Below are 20,221 nucleotides of genomic sequence, written 5' to 3' on the forward strand. Positions count from 1 at the left end.
ATATCTGATCTTTGTAAAAATCACCCTCCCCCAATTTAGAATTCTGATTTCTGGCCCAACCTTGTCCTTTTCCATAACACCCTTGAATCTAATGGAGTTATGATCACTATCTGCAAAATGCTCCCCCACTGATACCTCTACCACTTGCCCGGCTACATTCCCTAAAATTAAGTCCAGGACCGCGCCCTCTCTTGTAGGACCTTCTATGTACTGTCTTAAAAAGCTCTCCTGAATGCATTTTAAGAATTCCACTCCCTCTACTCCTAGCACACTATGACTAACCCAGTTAATGTTGGGGAAGTTGAAATCCCTCACTATTACTACCCTATTATTTTTACATTTCACTGAAATTTTCCTACATATCTTCTCTTCTATTTGTCTCTGACTGTTTGGGGGCTATAGTACACTCCCAGCCATTTGATTGCTCCTTTTTTACCCATATGGCATCATTTGAGGAGCCTTCTAAGATGTCATCCCTCCTTACTGCTGTAATTGATTCCTTGATCAATATTGTGATAACCCCTCCTCTTTTACCTCCTTCCCTGTCTCACCTGAAGACCCTATATCCTGGAATATTGAGCTGCCAATCCTGCCCCTCTCCCAACTATGTCTCTGTGACAGCAATGACATCATACTTCCATGTGTTAATTTGTGCCCTCAACTCATCTGCCTTATTCGTCAGACTTCTTGCATTAAAATAAATATCATCCAACCTTGCCAAACTCCCTTGTGCCTTAACTGGCCTATGATTACTATGCCTTCCAGACTTACTTGCTCTCTCTTCTAATTTTGGCTGTGCATCTCCCCCTGCTGAAACTCCTCTCAGGATCCCATCCCCCTGTCAAGTTAGTTTAAACCCTCCCCAACAGCACTAGCAAACCTCCCCGCAAGGATGTTGGTCCCATTCTAGTTCAGGTGCAACCTGTCTGCCTTGTACAGGTCCCACTGCCCCCTGAAATGGTCCCAATATCCCAGAAATCTAAAGCCCTCCCTCCTGCACCGTCTTTCCAGCCATGCATTCATCTGGACTAACCTCCTATTTCTATACTCACTAGCACATGGCACCGGAAGTAATCCAGAGATTACTACCTTTCAGGTCCTGTTTTTTAATCTGCTTCCTAGTTCCCTAAATTCTGCTTGCAGGGCCTCATCCCTCTTTCTACCTATGTTGTTGATACCAGTATGTACCACAATCTCTGTCTGTTTGCCCTCCCCCTTTAGAATGCACTGCAGCTGTTCAGTGACATCCTTGGCCCTGGCACCACGGAGGCAACTTACCACCCTGGAGTCACGTCTATGGCCACAGAAACGCCTGTCTGTTCCCCTTACTATCGAGTCTCCTATCACTGTTGCTGTTCCCCTCTTTTACCTCTCCCCTGTGCAGCTGAGCCACTCAGTGCCATGAGCGTGGCTGCACTCCCCAGAGGAGCTGTCACTCTCACTGTTTTCCAACACAGAAAAATGGTTCTCAAGCGAGATGCACCCTGGGATTTCCTGACTACCTGCCTGACACCTTTTTTCTGACTGATGTTCACCCATTCCCTCTCTGTCTGCACTCCCGTAAGCTGTGGGGTGACTACGTCTAAAAACATGCTATCCAACAAAACTCTCAGCCTCGCGGATGCACCTCAGTGCCTCCAGCTGTTGCTCAAGCTCCGAAACTCGGAGCTGAAGTAGCTGCAGCTGGTGGCACTTCCTGCACATGTGGTCGGTCAGAGCACAAGGAGCGTCTAGGACTTACCACATGTTGCAGGCAGTACATAACACGGGGCTGAGCTGCCCTGCCATGCCTCTAGTTGAAAGAAAAACCCTTACTTTAAGTTAAATACAGTAAAAAAAGTTAAATTATTTATGTACTTTAAATGAAAACTAAAACTCTTACCCTTCCTTAGCTTAATCTATTTTAAACTGGAGAAAAACCCTTAGCCATTACTCACCTATCAGCTCTCACCTTTGTGCTGATGTCACTTTTGGAAGCTTCCCCTCACTTGCGCTGGTTCTGATCTCTCCGCTGCTCTCTCATGCTGTCTTGTGATGTCACTCTTGTTCTTCATTTCTTGATTATTCCTGAAAAGAAAGTAGCTTGTAAAATGTATGAGGGCTGATTTTACCCATCGGGGATGGCAGCTTGCCTTCTGGTTATATACCCTGCCAGTTGTCTACACTACTCAATGTCTGCCCCGCCCAATGTAAAACCTGCCCGATGTACATCACATCCGTTGTACACCATGTCCATTGCCCGTTGTACGCACTACCCAATATGTTCCTTGCCCAATATATACCCAGTTCATCTGCTGCTGAATTCCTCACCCATGTCTGTCTTACCTCTAGACGTGACCACACCAATGGTCTACTGGCTCGCTTCCCACATTCTACCCTCCATAAACTTGAGGTCACTCAAAATGCTGCTTCTCATGTCCTTACACCATGTTCTATTCACTCCTCACTCCTGTGCTCATTTGATAGAGATAATATTACAAAAGAGCATAAGAAATAGGGGAAACATCCTCCCAGCACCTCCCCTATCAAGCCCTTTAAGAATTTTATATGTTTCAATGAGATCACCTCTTCTTCTGAACTCTGAGGAATATCATCCTAGTCTACTCAATCTGGCCTCATAGGACAATTCTAGGACAGCCTAGGAATCAGCCTAGTGAACATTCTAAGTCAAGTATGTACTTCTTTATGGGAAGCTAAAACTGTACATGGCGCTCCAGAGGTGTGGTCTCCCCCAGGCCCCATACAATTGCAGAAAGGTCTGTTGGTGACGGCTCTGAAGAAGGATCATACGGACTTGAAACGTTAACTCTGTTTTTCTCTCCACAGATGCTGTCAGACCTGTTGAGTTTTTCCAGCATTTTCTGTTTTTGTTTCAGATTCCCAGCATCTGCAGTATTTTGCTTTTATCTGTTGGTGAGTTTAGTTTCTGAATAGATAATGTGACTCAACAAAACAGTACTTTGTCTTACCACCTAACTACACAAAAAAAATCAAATATAGCTGATTCATGTCATCATTAAATATAATTTTTTTTTCTGGTAATGCTTGTTATGAGCAGTATCTTACAAAGTGTTAGGCAGTCAGTGTCATCAACCAGTCAGACTAGTTTATTTTGATAAATTTCTTGTGCTTCCTATTAAATGTGTTATTGGAGTTTGTAGATCTCTGGTATATTAAAAAGGTGAACATGTCCTTGGTATGTTAGGATATTAAGTGCTCCACTTACAGGTTTAGTACAAAGTGTATTTCATGTTTTGCTGAGGGCTGCAATCCCAAGCAGTGTCTTGTCTGGGAGCCACATTCAGAAATGCTTTAACACACCGCACCATGAAGAGATGCGATACAGGCCTGCACTTGTGATTTGTGAACTGTGAGCTCATTATTTTGTAGATTCATAGAATCTGACAACACATGTGGAGGCCATTCAGCCCATCATGCCTGTGTCAGCTCTTTGAATCATTGAATGGTTACAGTTCTGCAAGAGCAATTCACCTAGTCCCATTCCCCTGCCCCTTTTCCCACAGCCCTGCAAATGTTTCAATTCAGATAATTATGCAATTCCCTTTTGAAAGCCACCATTGAATCTGCCTCCACCACACTCTCGGGCAGTGCATTCCAGATCCTAACCACTCGCTGCATATAACTTTTTTTCCTCATGTTGCCTTTGATTCTTTTGCTGCTCATCTTAAACTGGTGTCCTCTGATTCTCGACCCTTCTGCCAATGGGACCACTTTCTCCCTATTTACTTTAGCCAGTCCCCTCATGATTTTCAACGCTTTCTCTCATCTTTCTCTCCTCTAAGGATAACAGCCCTAGTTCGCACCTTGGTGGAGCAAGCCATTGGAATACTGAAAATAAGGTTTTGGTGCCTGGACAGGTCTGGTGGAGCCCTGCAACATAGTCCACAGAGGGTGTCATGCATTGTCGTTGTCTGCTGTGCCCGTTACAACCTGGTGCTGCAATAGGGAGAGGAGCTGGCTGAGGAGGAGATGGAGGAGCTGGAGGTCTCCTCTGATGAGGAGGACATTGATTGGGATGAGGGTGAGGAGGTCCTATAAGGTGACGATGATGGTGTTGAGACCATCGCACTGGCTAGACGAGGCAGGCGTGCTCGGGAGCTCCTCATAGTTGCTAGATTTGTGGAGGATGATGATGACATGCAGTGAGGAGACACCATAGATCCTCATATTGTATCTGTGAATGTTTGACTCTAGTCCGACTTATGGCAACGCAAATACCTTCTGTGATAAGGCTCCTGTCACAGAGATGCAGTGTAGGCCCTAATAGTTGCTCAATTCCAGGAGGATGATGATAACCTGCAGTGGGGACACTACATAGATCTTCACATAGCCTCTGAGAATGTCTGACTCCTGTCTGGCTGAGGGCAGCTTGCTTGCGCTCTGTGATCAGGGTCATATGGTGGAGACACAGCCGTGAAACTTTAAATGCACTTCATCCTTTGTCAGCCTTCAGCACCTGAGCCCTTTAGGAGCACAGCGTTACTGACGAGGTGGGGGCCAGCCCACCCTAAAGGTGCTGAGAGCACACAGAGAGAATGCAGGCATCAGTAATGTGTCCAGGGAGTGTGAGGCCGGACCATCACTTTGATCTGAAAGCTGCACAAAGCACAGGAAAGAGGCCCTGGACTGTGACACCTGCCTTTATCACGTGTAGGAAACAAGGTTTCACATCTGAGTGACATGAGCACTGCTCATCAGAACAAGGAGCCATAGGCAGGGAGACATTTTTGCGTGTTTATTTACAATAGTGAACATAATGTACAAGTGACCAACACCCGTGTCCAGGCTGTGCAACTACATCTTCTTGACTTTCCTAACCCTAAGGACATCCACAGTGGAAGTGGAGGCAGCCTGTTGACTGCTACACCCTGCCTGTGGTGGGCGTCCTCTGGAGGGCCAAGATCTGGAGGGCCCAGGGCTGCTTTCGGGGTCCTGCTGTGTGGCAGTGGTACCCTCCTCGGCCTGTGGAGCAGGAGCTGCTGGGGTCACAGGAAGAGGGGATTTGGAAGGGCTGGACACTCCTGGAGTCACCTGGGTGGATGGCGCCTTCTGATCCTCCTCCCTATGGGTGCCCAAGGGCCCCTAGCTGACTCCTTGAGGAGAAGGGGAAGCTGGGGTGAGATTGAGTTGACCTGCATCCCTCTCGCGTACGCACTGTTGGGGATCAACTATGGTGTCAGCAATGGAGTTCAGCCCGCGCAGCAGTGCAGGAACGATGTCCTGGACTAAGGTCTCCATGGCGGCCACCATCCTACTAGTCATAAAGTCATTGGGTTGGCATGCCGATGCAATCACCTCATCCTGAAGGCAGACGGACTCCTCCACAGTGCCTTGCAATCTGAGGAGTGCAGCGGACATCCCTCCCTGATGTTCCTGAGCTTGCCTTTGCAGCTCCAGCACCTGAGGTATGACCTAGTCTAGAGGCTTATCATCTGACTCATACTCAGCAGATTTATGGCGTCTGGCAGTGCTCTGAGTGCCGGAGACCTGGGAAGTCCCTGACACCGTCTGCTGTGGATCAGAAAGTGCAACGTGCTCACCAGATTGTGCTCCCAAGGTTATTCTAAAGCTAGGTCCCACCGAGGTGTGTGTCTCTGCACTGGTGGAGGGTGTGGGTGAGTGCTGTGACGGGACTTCAATGAAGGTGCCTTCGGATTCCTATTCAGAGGTTTCTTTGGGGCTTGATTCGAGGCCCTGGAGTCCGTGGACTCCGTCGGCTGTTTCCCAGATGTGCCTGCGGAAGCAAGGGGAGTTAATTAATGATGGCAGTGGCCTGTGAAAGAGGACACATCACTCGCAGCATGGTTGTCTGATGGATGTTGCACTGCTGGATCCTCACTTGGTTGAGCACCACTGACCTCACTGTCAGCACAGGGACAGTCCAGATCCTCGCCGGCTAGCTGGATGGCTCTGTTTTCAAAGACCGTGAGGACCTTGATTTCAGGCATTCCTCCACTAGTCTGTGACCTCTCCCTCTTGTTATGTGCCAGCTTGTCCTGCATGAGTAGAGATGGAGAGAGTGTAAGCAGGATGATAAGTATGCCTGGCATGTATGGGTGGTGAGTGGTCCCACGGATGGGATGAGGACAATGAAGGTGTGTACGTGAGAGTGAATAGTGATGTCCCCTGAACTGGCAGTGAGTGAGGGCCCTGTGGATGTGTGATGGGTTTGTGAGTGTGTGAATTGAGAGTGATGGGTGGCTGTCCTCTTTTGTAGGGCATTGGCGCTGACCTCCGCTGCCATCGCCTCCCATGCTGGATTGGTGATGGTTGCTGTCCATCCTGCGGCCAGAGCTGGGGTAGAGGACATCACGGCGGGCCTCCAAGGTGTCCAAAAGCCGTTCAAGGATTGCGTCATTAAGTCTTGGGACTGCAGTCTTCTTGCCTTTCAGGGCCATGTCTCCTGTGCAGCAGTCCTGGGCTGGAAGCACTGAGAGGTGTGTACGCAGCTGCACTTTAAATATGGCACCTGGCGTGATGAAGCGGCGAGGTGATGGCGTGGCGGACGATTGAGAGCCCACCACGGAAATGGCACACTTCCCGGGAATGCATAATTAATGCGGTGGGATTGGGATAATACCACGTGAGAAGCCACCATTGCGGCCGGTGGGTAAAACGTCATTTTTCCCACCCACTACCGCACTTAGTACAAATCTGGGATGATTCCACCCTCTGTCTTTTTTGTCATCTGGGGTCCTCTGGCTCTGGTTGTCCTACCTTTCCCCCACAACTGTACCCAATCCACCTCCTCTTCAAAGGCAGCCCATTGTTTTATTACAGTTTTGCCTGCCGATTTTTTGATTCCAAAGAGATATCCAATTTCTTCCACTACCCTGCTCTTCCCCCGCCTCCTCTCCAGGCTTGCAATTTATTTTTCTTTTCAAGTATTTATCCAATTAACTTTTCAAAGTTATTATTAGTTGTGCTTCTACAACCCTTTTCATTCCAGATTAGAACAGCCCGCTACATTAAAAAGATTCCTGTCATCTCCCTGCTGGTTATTTCCATCAGATCAGCCTGAACCATTGCTAAGTAGAGACACCCACAATGAAGGAAAAGAAAGGAAGTCAAGTTTCAGGTCTGAAATTTTCAGTTCTGAGCCTTTTTCCAGAAGAATTGGGCTCAGTTTGACATGGTTGGAGGTGGTGCATGCTGGGAAAATAATGGGAGACTGCCTCAGGATAGTTCCCCTACACATTCCCACCGCTGGGCAAATTCCCAGGCGGGTGCCAGAGAGTGGGAATGGAAGCCCACTGGCTTGTGGTGGGAATCCAACTGAGGCTGTTAAAGGGTTCATTAAAGGTGATTTTGCACAGCGATTAGAGTTTTATAGAGGTTGTACGAGTCCTATGAAGCTTCAGTGACTCACCAGCTCAAATGAGGCAAGAGCACAATGGGAGGTGATTGTTGCCTCTAAATAACAGGCATTAAGTTGTGCAGTTTCCAAGCGGGAAGGCTCAGGGTGGCCATTGGAAGGAAGTGTATTTTAAAAGGATTGCTGTGTGGAGGCCATCCAGTTCTATTGAAAGAGTTTCTATACCTGTCCTCATTATGCATGCTTGGCTGAGACACTGGACTCATAAAAGGATTATCTCAATTGGGGACTCAGTTTTGACAACTGGAGAGAATTGTTGACTGCTTGATTGACATCTTTAAGTGGTTATAACACGTCACTTTTCCTGTGATCTCTTCTGTCAAAGTTAATGTTTATTTGCACAACATGAAGAAGTGTGAAGTGTTTGAATCACAGAATAGTGATTGAATTATTAAATTATTAACTTATTAAATTGAAGCCTCTGTTATTGATATTTTAATGGTCTGTCTGACACTTTTAAAGGGTTTTAAGAACAGCAGTTTTTCTTCAAAAGATTTGTGAATGAGTGTTTTTTCTGATTGGTTCCATACATACCATTGTTGCTATATGGCTCATTGGTTCTGTACATTGTGTATACTGGATGAATGGGCATAGAAGGGCCATGAGCTTGCATTAGGTTGGCATGGAGGGTAGGAGGGGTCATGGGTGATGGGCAGGGGCATGCATTGGCATGGAGGGAATCCAGGTGGCATGGGGGTGGCTGGTGGGGTAAGGGTATTGTGTGAGGGGTGAGGGCTAGTGAGTCTAACTCTAGCAGTCTTTAATACAACTGAAACACAGTCCCAAAGAACCAAGGCGGGCCTTCTAATGAGTCCACTTCAGCACTCGGCCCATGGCTGCCTACACCCTAGTCCAACCGGCGGGCCCGACTTCATCCTACACCTGCCACGGTCCCCTTGCCCCTGTAGAGAATGGATATCACGACATGTGGCATTCAGGGCCTTTCTACTGAGGTAGGTCTGGCGAAATTTCCTAACTTTTTTTTATTCATTGATGGGATGTGGGCATTGCTGGCTAGGCCAGCATTTAATGCCCATCCCTAATTGCCCTTGAGAAGGTGGTGGTGAGCTGCCTTCTTGAACCTCGGAAGTCCATGTGGTGTAGGTACACCCACGGTGCTGCACAGCTATCCGCCTCGGTAGTGAAAATCCTGGCCTTGTTTTCGGGAAAGCAATTATGACTCTTTCATTCTGAGACAGTCACAGGTGCCTCAATGGTTCAATGCATCAAAAAGCCTTCATGGATAGCCGTGGGCGACAAGGTGAATCCACTGAGAACATGGCTGCTCACATCAGTGCAGAACCCAACACTGAGGTGGAAGAATTATACAATTATAGCCATCTAACTACAAGGGCGACCATTGAGGAGATAATTGCCCTCCTGAAAATGCACTTCAGAATTTTAACCCACGGTGGGAAAGCCCTGAGCAAACTGGCACATCAGAGAGGAGTTGAACTGGTGCCGGATGATTCGCTTGAGCTTGCCGCCTGCTCCAATGAGCAGCATGAGGGGGGAAGCAGGACTGGGCTCAGCAGAAAATGATCATGCAAAGGAGGTGCCAATGGTCACAGCTATTGACACACATGCCAGGGAAACACGCAACTCCTTCATCCACATAAGATTCAGCGGAGTCTCCCTATGCTACCTCTGGACCAGAACTATTTGCCCCCACTGTGGATGCCTTGGTGGCTTGTGATGCCACGTCATGATAATGTCAGAGGCCCCATGAGGAGTACATCCCAAGTGCATTCATCCATCCTTGTCCAACATTAACTGGCATCCCTTTCATGGGTTCCAGCTCCATGTCACAACATCTGATCACAGTCCTATGAGGGAGTAAGAATCACACAAGATGTTGAATTAAGGCATAAAACACGTATTGGGGTGAACAAATTAAACACACGGTGACATACATGAAATGAAGACAACCCCTTGAGACCCATTGTGCAACTGGGTGCATTTAAATGTTCGATTTGATGTTTTTCTACATTTTGCTCCCCTGTGGCTGGAGCTGATTTGGGGGAAACTTCTGGTTTTGCTGCTCCTGTGCATTCAATGTCTGCGGCAGATGAGATCATGTTTGCAGAGACCTTGAGGGGCCTTCCTTCTGGATGCCACATTTGTGTCATGGTCAGAGAGGCCAAGAGGCTGCTTTCCACCTGCATCTGCTGCAGGAGCAGACTGCCACCAGACAATGGGTCCAGGGCCTGTTTCTGCACCATAAATTCAATGTAATTCTATGGTTGTTAAAGAAAGCACATTATCTGACTGTCAGTAATACAATGCGAGATCTATTATAAAGGAACGTAAATATAGGAACGATTCTAGGGAGTAGACTCATCTCAGAGTTAACCCTGTCTCAGCTCATCTGCAGCTGAAACCCTTATTCATGCCTTCGTTACCTCTAGACTTAACTATTCCAATGCACTCCTGGCTGGCCTCTCACATTCTTCGTAAAGTTAAGGTCATTCAGAACTCTGCAGCAAGTCCAGTTCCTCTTTCTCACTGACCTACAGTGGCTCCCAATCAAACAACGTCTTGATCTTATAATTCTGTTTTCAAATCCCTTCATGGCCTCACCCCTCCCTATACTATATCAATATAAGATGTTGTTGCTGTTGTTATAATTTGCTTGTGTTTCCTGTTTGTAGGTTGTGACCTTATTGGACCATCTTGTGATTATTAGAGGACTTTAGAGAGTATTTTTTTTATCAAGAGTCTGTTATTCTATACACGATACTATTTCTTGACAATCAATTGCTGATTCATTTACAAAAAATCTTGTTAACATTTTATGGTCTATGATCCTGTGATCATGCATTAAGCCTGTCAGCTTCTGCACTGTTGCATTTTTGGCAAAGCAACACACTGGCAAAAATTGGAAAACAGCACTCAACAGAATTTACAAAACATGCTTTCTTTTGTGTTACGTGGCCTAACTATGTGGCATAATAATAAACACTGCCCCTTTAACAGCTGGAGGCTTCACACAATGGAATGGAGTTAAAAGGCTTGAACTATAGGTGTGAAGGACATAAAGTATAATTCATTTTTCAAAAGACAGCTGAGTCTAATTTTGCCCTGGTTAATTTGAACTGGCAAATAAATCTCACATCTATGCAGAAAGCTGTCCAACCAGTCCAAAATCATGTGATCTAGGAGAACAGGAAGTTCAAACCCAGAAATCCTTTGTTTCAGGGCAAAGTGCACTGAACCTAACTTCCCTTTACCGCAAAGCTCTGAAAGATGCTTTTGAATATCTGAGTGCTGTAAGAGCAGTTTATGTGCTTGGTTGCACTGTTAATTAAGTCTACTCCTCTCTAAGGAGGAATCCAACACTCCCTGGACTGCCAGTTGTGATTTGTTTTAACTAATCTGCAGTTTGCTGCTGACTTAACCATTTACTAAATGGATGTAATGTATTTACTCCAAGGTAGTGAGTGACAGAAGGTAGACAGGCGTGGAAGGACTTGACAGGCATGGTAAGAGGAATATATGTTGTTGCAGTAGTATGCTGTACTGAATAAATGGGTGTAATGCATTGAGTAGGTTTTAATGTAATATGTTGTGTTTTGTTTAAATACATGAATTGGTAGGGCAGTGCTCATATCTATGTGGTGTGTGTGTATATGCATATGTGAGTCACAATCAGGGTTGGTCTTGCTGTGTAATTCACATTATCATGCCAGAAAAAAGAAACTTGTTCTTCTGGTAACAATATCCCACCCCGTCCTTGGCTATAATAGGGAACTAAGAACTGCTGCAGAGCACAAAGTGGAGTAACCAAGAATAGGTCTGTGGCAGCACTGCTTGCTGAGTCAGAAGTGGGTTCAAGTCCCACTCCAGAAACCGGAGCATATAAATGCTGAGGCGGGGAGTGCTGTACTGTCAGAGTTGCAGCGTTTCAGATGAAATGTTAACCCGTGTCTGCCCCCTCAGGTAGATGTTAAAGATCCCTTAGCATAAAAGCAGATTATTTGGTTATTTATCTCATTCTGTTTATGGAATTTCACTATCTGCAAAATGGTTGCCACATTTTACAATAGTGGCTACAGTACTTCATTGATTTCAAAAGCTGCTATTTAAATGCAGTGAAGTACTTCCTTTACATCTTAACATTTGATCAGCCTGAGGTTTCTGTTTTCATGTTGAATATTGATGATTCTTTTGAATACTTTGCACTACAGTTTAAAAGATGGATTTTAAATTTGTTCAAATTTATACTACACTCTTGATTCAGAATTTTTCAGGGAATTTGAACTTCTTTTCATCATGCAACAAAATGAGGCAATCAGTTGGAGTTTTTTGTGGAATAATGTAAACATATGTCAGACTTGTTTCTGACAGGGCATCACTAAAGTGCATAAAAAGTATTTACTTTCATGTTGATTCTGACAAGTTTTAAAGCATAAGACACAGTAAAAGGAGGCAACTAAGACATTATTAAATGTACAGGTACTTCACTTTGAGTTGTGAGGGCAGCATGTCACTACTTGTTGGTCACAATTAGGCTGTTCATTATGGATTATGGACAGCCTGTGCAACACTGAGGAATTTGCGAGTGGAATGCCCAGAACATTCTTTCAGTTTTATAAACTAATGTGCAGAATGTTCTAAACTTCTGCCAACATCAATGTACTACACCATGTTCTCATTATTTCAAGGCTGTTGAGTCCCACATCTTTGGAGCGTAGGAACAGAAGTAGGCTATTCAGCCCCTTTAGATCCTTATCTGTATCTTAAACCCATCTGCTCATCTTGGTTCTGTAACTCTTAATATCTGTGTCTGACAAAAATCTGCCAATCTCAATTTTGAAATTTTCAATTGACTGACCCGAAAGTTTGTTGGGGGGGGGGGCGGGGGGGGGGGGTGGAGGGGGAGGAGTTCCAGACTTTCACTATCCTCTGTGTGAAGAAGTGTTTCCTGACATCACCCTTGAATGGCCTAGCTCTATTATTAAGGTTATACCCCTTGGGTGGACTCCAACATACTGAAGGAAATAGATAACTGTAAATCCAAGATGTAAACCTTGAGGGAGACCCTGCTTGGGTCGGTTGCTTTCAGCAAAAAGTTAGTGATTGGCAATGTGTAGTCTCTCAAAAACAGCGGGGGCAGGATCTTCAATCTTCCAGGATCAAGAACCAACAATTGGAGGTCAACCCTGGAGAAACTGCATGAACAGCTGTGTATGTTGTTTCTAAGCATGTTTGCTGATCAAAGTCATAGCAGGAGGTCAAGAGAACCTTTACAGAAATTACGGCAAGTGTACCTTCTTTACAACATCTTGCCTTAGAACCATTTTACAGCTGAAAGCACACTTTCTACAATTTTTAAGGTTATGCCCCCTTAATTCAGACTCCCCCCTCCTGCCCCCCACCAGAGCAAATATATTTCTCTATCTCTGCCTATTAGTTCTTTTAATCATTTTAGTCACTTCACTTAGATCGCCCCTTACTCTTCTTTACTCAAGGAATACATGTCTAGTCTATGAAACCTGTCATCATAAGTTAAGATAGTGAGTCTGTGCCTCCAAGGCTAATATATTGTACCAGAGGTGCAGTGCCCTAAACTGAACACAGTACTCTAAATAGGGTCTAACCGACCTTTAAGTACTGTAGCATAATTTCCACCATGTTGTATTCTAGCCCCCTTGATTTTATTTGAGACAAAGTGGTGAACGGCAAAATTCTTAGCAATTAGAGATGTCATTATGTCATGCGTTATAGATTACCCACAGAATGCAGAGAATTGCTTATTGTTTCAGACTGTTTTGTTTAAAAGAAAGGCGTGATCTAGAAACATGGCCTGAGTCAATTCCTAAAGTACAACTTTCTGGAGGAAAAACATTTTCAGCAACGATGTGTTTAACCATTTATGGACCCCTGTAGCAATTCTAACCTACACCTAGTATTACAGCACAATTTTAATTTTAATCCCCATCCATCATTAATTTAAAAATGTTTTTACTTCATTTTGACAGTTGATGTTTATGTACAGTGCATCATGGAAGCCAAAGTCAATAGTTTGCAGAAATGCCTCAACGGTATTTATAAGGTAAAATACAGAATCTATATTTTAATAGTTGCATTGATTTTTACCATTTCTGATAATATTTCTCTTCTAATGCTGAGACCCAAGTATTTTATTTAGAGGATACATGATGGAGATGCCTGTCCCCGCTTGGAGGATAGAGCAATGGAATTTTATTCTCTGGTTGTGTGCTCAATATTCAAAGCTTTTTTGTGAATTGAATGATTGATGCTGACATTAGGGGCAGGATTTCCCCTGTGGGCTTTAGGACTCCGCCCTCAGGCCTGCACATTCCCTGTGTGGGGAACGGTCAGTCATCCGTGATGTTCCCTGAATTGGCCAATTTATGGCCAGAGGGTGGACTCACCATCTAATTAAGGATGTTGGGCAGGCTCTCGAAGCTGCTTTTCCAGGTGAGTGAGAGCGAGGGCGGTCCAAGATGGAGGCACCCTCTCTCCAACATTTTTAAAATTTAAATTAAATAAACAGCCTCAGCAACTGGATCACCATTGTTGGGTGGAGGATCCTCTCCACAGTATGGCCTGACACTACAGCTAAAGCCATGCAGGCAGGCAGGCAGAGAGGACCTCTAAGCCTGCAGTAGACCCTGAGCTGCCACTGGGAGGCTGCTTCCAGGCAGCTGCTGTGTTCTCCAATGCCTTCAGGAACCTGGAGGCCATCTGAAAATTTCCAGTCAGCCCCTGAGAACAGGCATTAATAGGCCCTTAACTAGTTGAATTGGCCCCTCTCCACTTGCAGGCGGTTGGCCTTGGAGCCAGGGAACTGGTATGCCAGCTGGCTGTGTGAATATTTGTACCCACCTGCCTCCTAAGGGGTATAAAAATCCTCCCCCAGACTTCTAAAATAGAAAAGTGCTCCATTCTCTACAGCTAACAACTCCTCCCTTTAAAACTTTATTGATGCTTCACTTATACTGGAAATGCAACCTTTGGTGTAAATGCTATAATGTGTACTTCTTGACATTAGTAAGTTAACATAGTGCGGTCAAATCAAAAACGGGTGAGTGGAGTATAATGGAATTGTTAATGGACAAAGGGGCATTTCCCGCAAGCATGATAATAAATCAGTCGCCAATATTGCACAGTATAATTTTAACCTGTTTTGTTTTGTATTTGTTTATACAAAACACAGGCAACTATAGTGCAAAAATACCCTTACAACTCATAATAAGCAAATAATTGTGGATTTGAGTGACTGGGCAGGGCAGTGAGTTCCAGCACTGCCTTTTTAGCCTCAGGATCTTACTCTGAACAGAGCCCTGGCTTATGGGATGAAAGCCTGATGTCTATTTTTATATGTTAAAAAATTTTAGGCATAGTTACTATTTCATGTTCCTAAATGTAAAAAAAAAAGTTCCCTACTTGCTTTAAGTAAATCGTGCAAGCTGAGGTTTAGGCAGTCTCATCCCAGTTGCTTATGGATGTGGGTAAAAAATCCTAAAATCAATAAAGGTTTGCGCTAAATTGTCAGTCTCAAAGAGAAGACTATATGGATAGCAGTGTGGGACTTTTCTTTCTTTTTAACCAGTAGGATAATCCTAGCTGGGGAAGTTTCAGGAATTTTGCCAATGCGTTGTGCTAGTTAGATAACTAGTTTTTGTCAGTTAATCCCCAGTGGCACTCCTACCAAACTTGGAGTTGCTTAAGGCTGGCTCTTTGCAAGAATGCCTAAACGTTCGCAAATTGAATAAGTGTAATGTGAATGTGCAGTTTATGTTTCTGAAGTATAATGATTAATTTCCAAGCATCAGATAAGCAGCTAACCAAAAAACAAAATTAATGTGAAGTGTAATGATGCCTATTGTGTTGTTTCTGAAGTAGAGGCTTTGAGGGCATTGATTGATTTAAAAGGAGAAAAATAGAGTATGAGAGTAAACTTGCAAGGAACATAAAAGCAGATTGTAAAAGCTTCTATAAATATGTAAAAAGAAAATGATTAGTGAAACAAGTTTAGGTCCCTTACAGTCTGAAACGGGAGAATTTATAATAGAAAACAAGCAAATGGCAGAGCAAGTAAACTACTTTAGTTCTGTCTTCATGGAGGAAGACACAAATAACTTCCCAGAAATACTAGGGGGAGGATTTTTCCCTCGTCGAGCTGGCTTGGTGGGGGCGGGTGGGGGCGGTCGGGAAGCCGACTGCCGGTCACAATCGGGGCTGGACCACTATTTCCCACTGGCGGGCCAATTAAGGCCAGCCCAGCGTGAAATGCATGCTGCAGCGCTGCCTGTGTGGGGGGGTGAGGAGGGCCAGCGCGAACTTTGTGCAGGTGTGCGCTGGAAAAGCTCCCTGAGGCACAGGGTTGCCTCAGGGAGATGAACAGTTTAAAACATCAAAAATAAAGATTTTAAAAATGTTATAAATGTCACATGAGCAGGGACGTGTTATAAATGAAATTTAAAAATGTTTATTTTATTTTTATTTGCTGATGGAAACCTCATCCTACCCGTGGATGAGGTTTCCTAAAAAATGCAAAGGCCGCTTGGCCTTTCCAACCGCCTGCCAACTGTAAGGTTGGATAGACATCGAAAAATTTATTTCAATTACCTTTTTAATGGCCTTAATAGGCCTTTTAATTGTCAGCGGGCGCGCTGCCGACTCTGGTGCATGCCCGCCGACCAAAATATCGCGTGATGACGTTGGGGCACTCGCCCGACATCATTGTGCATCATTTTATGCTCGGTCGGGTCGGGCACGTGCCCGCCTGATGAGCTAAAAATTCTGGCCTAGGGAACCAAGGGTCTAGTGAGAAGGAGGAATTGAAGGAAATTAGTACTACTAAAATGTTAGTACTGGAGAAATTAATGGGACTGAAAGCTGATAAATCCCCATGTCCCGATAATGTACATCTCAGGGTACTAAAGGAGGCAGCCATGGAAATAGTGGATGCGTTGGCTGTCATCTTCCAAAATTCCTTAGGTTCTGCAACAGTCCCAGCAGATTGGAGGGTGGCAAATATAACCCCACTATTTATTTAAAAAAGGAGAGAGGGAGAAAACAGTGAATTACAGACTGGTTAGCCTGTAGGAAAAATATAGGAGTGGACTGAGAATTGGTTAGCACACAGGAAACAGAGTAGGAATAAATGTGTCTTTTTCGGAGTGGCAGGCGGTGACTAGTGGATTACCGCAGGGATCGGTGGTTGAACCCCAGCTGATCACAATATATATCAATGATTTTGATGAGGGAACGAAGTGTAATAATTCCAAGTTTGCTGATGACACAAAACTTGATGGGAATGTGAGCGCTGAGGAGAATGTTAAGAGGCCTCATGGTGATTTGGACAGGTTGAGTGAGTGGGCAAATACTTGGCAGATGCAGTATATTGTTGTTATGACTAATGCAATTGATAAAGCGGAGTTATTTAAAAATCCCAGAGGGAAACTTTAAACAACTGTCATAATCAATAATTTTAAGTGTTATGTTTGAGATGCGACTCTAAACTCAGGAATCAGACCACTAGTTCTCGAGGTTTTACATTAAACTAAATGAAACATTTTATTAATCACATAGGTTAAAGTATGTACACATGGCTACAAATTACTACTATCATAACTTTCAACAAATTCCCAAACTAATCTCCATTAAGGCAACAACAACCCATAGACTTAACCAAAACACCAGGCAAAGCATTTTCACCTTATGAATTCAAAATGAGGTTCTTTTCACTGTGGAGTCAGTTGGACCAGTTGAAGGCTTACAGCTGCCTTTTGATCTTACATTGCCTCTGCCCGCACACCTGAAAACTACTGAAGTTATACTTACCAGCCCCATTGAATGTTAATTCTCATTGTAACAACAACCTCTTTGAACTTCACCTTTTTCCAATGAAACCCCTTTCATAATACCAATTTTATTAGTAATATAAACATATGGCTTGGTATCTGCTAGATAGGCGGCAAGTTTTCACCCCATTTCTTGAATGCTCTATTCAAAAAATGCAAATGTATGCTATCTCTCTGTCTACATCTCAAACGAGTACATCAAAGCACGCAGAGTGGCTGGCTTTAGTCCAATTAAGACACACCCACAGACTAAATCGCTATTTTAAAAGCAAAATATTTTCCAAAATATTATATACATTAATAGCTTCATGACAATTATGGATAAGCATGAAGTTATCTACTTTGGTAGGAAAAACAGAATTGCAGAGTATTATTTAAATGGTGATAGATTGGGAAATGTTGATGTACAAAGGGACCTGGGTGTCCTTCTACACCAATCACTGAAAGCAAGCATGAAGGTGCAGCAAGCAGTTAAGAAGGCAAATGGTATGTTGGCTTTCATTGCAAGAGGACTTGAGTACAGGAGCAAGGATGTCTTACTGCAGTTGTACAGGGCCTTGGTGAGACCACTCCTGGGGTATTGTGTGCAGTTTTGGTCTCCTTATTTAAGAAAAGATATACTTGCCATCGAGGGAGTGCATGAAGGTTCACCAGACTGATTCCTGGGATGGCAGGACTGTTGTATGAGGACAGACTGGGCCGACTAGGCCTGTATTCACTGAAGTTTAGAAGAATGAGAGGAGATCTCATTGAAACGTATAAAATTCTGACAGGGTTAGACAGACTGGATGCAGGGATGATATTTCCTCTTGCTGGGGGAGTCTAGAACAAGGAGTCACAGTCTCAAGATATGGAGTAGTCCATTTAGGACTGAGATGAGGAGAAACTTCTTCACTCAGAGAGTGGTGAACCTATGGAATTTTCTACCACAGAGGGCTGTGGAGGCCAAGTCACTGAATATATTTAAGAAGGAAATAGATAGATTTCTGGACTCTAAAGGCATCAAGGGGTATGGGGAGAGAGCAGGAGTATGGCATTAAGATAGAGCATCAGCCATGATCTTATTGAATGGCGGAGCAGGCTCGAAGGGCCGAATGACCTACTCCTGCTCCAATTTTCTATGTTTCTATGTAATAGCAGTTGATACAAAGGAGTAGGTCAAAATATATATATTTAAATATATAATAAAATTATGATATCAGTGGAAATCTTTACTTACTGTCTGGACTTAATATTAAGCATTTCAGATATAACCTTATTTCTTCTTTAAATAAATATTTTTTCAAAGAAACTTTTTACTAAAGATTGTACATGATCAGCAACAGGCATTCTGCACCTGTGCTGCAGCTGGCACGCAATATTATAACAGGGATAAACTCTATGGCTTGGACAGTATCCACCATAACCATTTATCGATCCCAATGGTAACAATTACAGGCATGGAAAATGCAGGTGTCCGCATTGGCTCACCCAACAGATACTGTCAATGTTGTTATGGTTCCCCTAGAAATCGTTAACTTTTAAAAAGGAATTTGGAACCCTAGTGACCGACTCAAAGGACCATACAAGATTTCACATTTTAAGACTTCTACCGTAACACACCAAAAGCTACATCAACCAAACATTAGTTAGTGTGCAACTCGTACACTAAACTACAGAAAAGATATCCCTCCTAACTTCCTAATATCACCAAAAAACCCATGCCTAGTTTATACATTACACAGCCCCCTGCAGTCCAAAGTTACACCTCATTTCCAACAGGTTTGTTTCTCCAAATTTCACTGAGTTGTAAGGTCCAGCGTTGTCAAAAGTCATTCCCCTTAGTCTTCTGAGACCCCTGAACTGACTTCCAGCAGCAAGGCCCATTCCAGTGATTCCTTCTTCCAGCCCCGTCGGGGCAAATCTTCCAATGTCCATCTCTACAGGTTTTTTCTCTTTGAGCAGAGAACAAGCTCCCATCAGCATTCTGCCTGATAGCTAACAGCCTTTTTCCCCTGCTGTCCACAGCAGCTGCTGTTTTCTTCTCTCTCACCCTCTCTCTGTGCCCTAGATTTCTGAGTCAGTATATCTGAGAGTCTGTAACTCTACACAAAGCCATGCCAGCTGCTTCCCTTTTGTGTTCAGGTGTTAAATCTGGCACTTGGGTTTCAATAGGACTTGACCTAGGCCCCAAGTCCCCATGGCAACCAGGTCAGATTGGTTTATCACCGGGCAGAACTTGTAGGAGGTTGCGTGCTCCATTTTACTTTGAATTAAAAGTGACAGTTTAAAACATAACCACCTTATAAAACCTCACATTCATAATAATGTGCTGGTGCAATAACAAGAAAAGACCAGTGTTCAGAAATCAGAGAGGTCTCCTCTCATGCTAGGTTTTTGCTGCCCCCAACCCCCAACCCCATTCAGAGTTAATATAAAAGTGAATTTTCACTGCCTTAACAAGCCTGAGACAATCACTCCTGCTGTACTTGTGGTAATTCTATTTCCCATTCCAGCTGATTTTCTGACTTCTCTGAGACCATTTGCCAGTCAGTGTTAGTCAAAGAATGCACCTCACTGGTGGTGTGCATTGCTCCCTACAAAGGATATGGCTGACATGTGGGACATATATCAATCTGACTGAGTATGGTTTGGCCTTTTTCTGGTACTGCAGGAATAACAAGCGGTTTGAGTTCAGTTTTGGCAGATTCACATGATGAACCTGACTTGTCCCCCTCAGAGAACTGTGTTTTCCTCCAACTCTGGCCTCTTGTGCATCTCACAATTTCTTCTTCACATTGGCAGACATGCAGTCATGTAAGTCTTAAGCTCTGGAAGTCACCCCTCATACCTCTTCATCTCTCTCTTTCTTAAAAACACTACTTAAAGCCTACCTTCTAGACCAAGTAAACACAGAAAATAATGGAAATACTCAGCAGGTCAGACAGCATCTGTGCAGAGAGGAATAGAGTTAACAACCTGGATTTCCACCAAGTCAGGTTGACTCAGG

At 44.1% G+C, this 20,221-nt stretch overlaps 1 protein-coding gene across 2 annotated transcripts in view; it reads left to right on the top strand.

Moving 5' to 3' along the window:
• Positions 1–10,589: 10,589 nt before the first annotated feature.
• The window catches only part of LOC144687635 (synergin gamma-like), a 450,053-nt gene continuing 440,421 nt past the window's right edge, over positions 10,590–20,221 (top strand). For both annotated transcript variants that reach the window (XR_013578181.1, XM_078554007.1), the window contains exons 1-2: positions 10,590–10,878; positions 13,395–13,451. Coding sequence is in view for 1 of the 2 variants with exons in the window: in XM_078554007.1 (XP_078410133.1) it covers positions 10,876–10,878; positions 13,395–13,451 (60 nt within the window). In the remaining variant the exon portion in view is untranslated. The remainder of the gene's footprint in view (positions 10,879–13,394; positions 13,452–20,221) is intronic.

This window comes from Cetorhinus maximus, chromosome 12 (assembly GCF_964194155.1).
Source record: "Cetorhinus maximus chromosome 12, sCetMax3.hap1.1, whole genome shotgun sequence".
Taxonomy (NCBI): Eukaryota; Metazoa; Chordata; class Chondrichthyes; order Lamniformes; family Cetorhinidae; genus Cetorhinus; species Cetorhinus maximus.